This window comes from Anneissia japonica, unplaced genomic scaffold (genome assembly GCF_011630105.1).
Source record: "Anneissia japonica isolate Jap-2015-1 unplaced genomic scaffold, ASM1163010v1 scaffold25790_len46943_cov130, whole genome shotgun sequence".
Taxonomy (NCBI): Eukaryota; Metazoa; Echinodermata; class Crinoidea; order Comatulida; family Comatulidae; genus Anneissia; species Anneissia japonica.
Window position 1 is genome coordinate 43,307 of NW_022725863.1, and position 3,151 is coordinate 46,457.

Here is a 3,151-nt window from a genome sequence, read left to right on the forward strand (position 1 = left end):
AATATTATATTCACAAGTGTCAATACTAGCAACGGAAAATATGTCGGCCGTTTTTATGTGTGATAACAGAACCTAAATCGAGGTAAGGCTAGGCCTAGCCTAGCAGCGTTGGATAGGCTAATGTTTTCGGCGCCTACCATATTTCTTCTCACGACCTATCGCAAAATCAACATGAAAAATTCATCCGCATTTATTTTTTGTGTGGAACACAAAAAAATCAAATTTCAGTCTTATTTTACATTTTTTTCATTCTTAGGAATGTCTAAATTCAGTTAAACTAGCAATTCCGTATTATATTTATAAATCTTTATAACATTATACAAAAATTAGATTTTTCTTAAAAACTGAAATTTTGCCGGGAATGGGGCTTTAAGCATGTAGGTTTATGTTATAACAATTACTTATCACATAGAAACAAAGGTTTTATTTTCCACGTTTCAGAACCTGGTGATATTGCCTTCAGTAATGGTGGCGTGATCTCTTCTCTTGATAACTTAAATTTAAATTGGAATATACCCAGCAACCCAGAATGCATCACTTCATTTAATGTAGACTACACACTGATCAACTTAGATCAATGCAACACAAGTGTTAATACAACTGAAAGCCAGCAATTCTCAGCTACTGCAACTGAAGGTGTTTTAAGCAACCTGTCGAGTAATTCCCACTATAGATTGTCTCTGTATGCAGTACTTGGAAATGAAACTACTGATCCTTTTGTAACTGAAGCACATACTTTAGAATCAAGTAATGTATTATCTGTTATTAAACCATTAATTCTTAAATTTGAATACACTTTTAGGGTGGAGCTTAAGTTGCTAGATAAGGCCCAGTCCCTGCATATTGTATATTTCCACTAACAAATTGTTTTAAAATTTCAGAAATAATGCATGTACAAACAGTACAGTTAAATCTTAAACCAGGTCAATAATATTGTCATAAATTTTAGTTTTACATTTTTAGGAAAAAAAGAAATAGAGTTCCATTTTCTAGATGGCTTCGTTAATACTAGACAATTGGATGTTGTCGTATCTGCAATCATGCTTGCATTTTCTCTTGTTCGTCTGTGGCAGGGCAGATGTGTATCCCGTTCCTTTGCTTGAGCCACCAAGGTAGAGATCTGGGCGCTAGGGTGGTGGTGGACAGTGTATTATTATGCACTTCATGAAATTGTAACATTATTATTATCACATCATTATTATGATTTCAGCTGATTTTGGGTTAACTTTAAAGAGTGGAATCTTTCAAACCCATCACATTATTCTTTTTCTGTTATCTCGCCTTCCAATACCATGAACTCCCTTGATAAGATATTTCACTATATTCCATATTAATTTAATAAAAAGCATTTATTAATGCGTTTACTGAACTGTTTACACTGAGCGATAATAAAGTACGCTCTCTTAAGCTTTTTTTTTGCGTGCTCCTTGCAGAGCAGTAGACAAGTAAGCCTAAAATTATATTTGTTTAATTGACAAAATTAAGTGCAATTTAAATATTGAAATTTATGATTAATGTTTTTGCTCAAAACGAACAAAGAAAATTCACTTTTTATATATTTTTTTTAATGTTTATATTCCAGAGCCAACTGGGAAACCATTAGCTGTTTCGAATCCGGATTCTCAACCAACTAAATTATCCTTTACATGGCAACCTCCGGAATGTGGAAAGCGCAATGGACCCATAACAAAGTACAAGTCAAGGCTCAAAAACTCTTCTTATAGTAACACTGAACAAATGCCAGAATTGTCTGTTACATTCTCCTCATTGCTACCATGCACTGAATATATTTTTCAAGTGAGAGCTGTAAGTGGACAGTTGCTTGGCCCTTGGAGTGATGAACTGCATGTAAAAACAGCTTTACAAGGTATGCTTGCATTTAACTGCCTAATCCAAAGTGATCCATGCAATGTGCATGATGTATTAAACAATTCATTTTCCACTAGTCTCAAAACGTACCATATCTATAAATCTATAGGCTAAAGTGAGTGGTATGGCCAAAAGGTTAAATACAGTATGTTCCTCATGCTTCTTGCATTGAAGACCCTGGTTGTACTTTGGCTACTGTGGGTATCCAGGGGGCTCAGCCAAACTTTTCAATTTTAAATATTTGGAATTGAATAAAAAAGGAAAATTTTAATTCAATTTTTAATTAGGGTACTGTATTTCACTCCTATTACTATTTATTGGTGGTATATAACAGTGAGCGTATATTGATGAAGTCTACATATTATATTGTTATTTTTGTATCCTGTCCTTATAAGTATATGTATAAACACATATTTTTATACCAAAATATAAAGTAAACTGTGCATTTTAGGTCTGAAAATTTGGTTTTTATTGGATTTTTCTGTGTGAGTTGCTTTAGCTGTTTGCCATACTTCTTGCAGACTTCAGTAAATGCAAGTAAACCTTGTTTAATTGATTTAGTTATTACTGTAAATATTCTATAAAACAGTGTCCATACTATGAAATTGTATGTGACAAGTTTGTGTGATGTGCCCATATATGGGCATGATGATGTCATATTACACCAAAATATTGTCATTTATTTGTCACCTTTAAATTAATAGTGTGGGCAAAGCTCTAGTTGTTTCACGGATATTTCTATTTTTTTATTTTTTTGTGTCACTTGAACTTAGAACCTGACAAAGTCGAGAATGTTATAATTAATGGAAGTAGCAAATCACTGCTGGTTACGTGGGAAGCTCCGGATATTCAAGGATGTGAGATTGGCTTTTACAAGCTAGAATATCAACTGGAAAATCGAGGGATGTGTGGTGAAAATTTAGAGAGTATTGGAGGAACGCTGAATACAACCAGCACAAGCATTAAGATTCATAATCTAGAAGTGTTTTCACAATACTTGGTAACAATCCATGCTGTTATTGGACAGGTGGGAGGCTCTCACAACTCGGAAGGACAGGAAACCACTTCAAGCGGCAACACAGATGAAGACGGTGGGTGAAAGGTTAACATATACCTTATTTTAAGAAACATTCAATAAGTGTGATCATAAAAAATATATATAAGATTAACTAGCTTATATAATGGGATTTATCATGGAAGCAGAGATTGATAATCGCGTCAATCAATTCTTTATTTGTTATTTTGTAAATACGTTCAATAATAATAATAATAATAATTTTGG

The 3,151-nt window shown here is 33.4% G+C and overlaps 1 protein-coding gene across 1 annotated transcript in view; it reads left to right on the forward strand.

Moving 5' to 3' along the window:
* LOC117112944 (receptor-type tyrosine-protein phosphatase delta-like) overlaps window positions 1-2,960 on the forward strand; it is a gene marked incomplete at its 3' end in the record, with an annotated part of 8,976 nt that extends 6,016 nt beyond the window's left edge. The window contains exons 4-6 of the mRNA XM_033256162.1: window positions 442-747; window positions 1,583-1,867; window positions 2,643-2,960. Coding sequence (XP_033112053.1) covers window positions 442-747; window positions 1,583-1,867; window positions 2,643-2,960 — 909 coding nt within the window. The remainder of the gene's footprint in view (window positions 1-441; window positions 748-1,582; window positions 1,868-2,642) is intronic.
* Window positions 2,961-3,151: the final 191 nt, after the last annotated feature.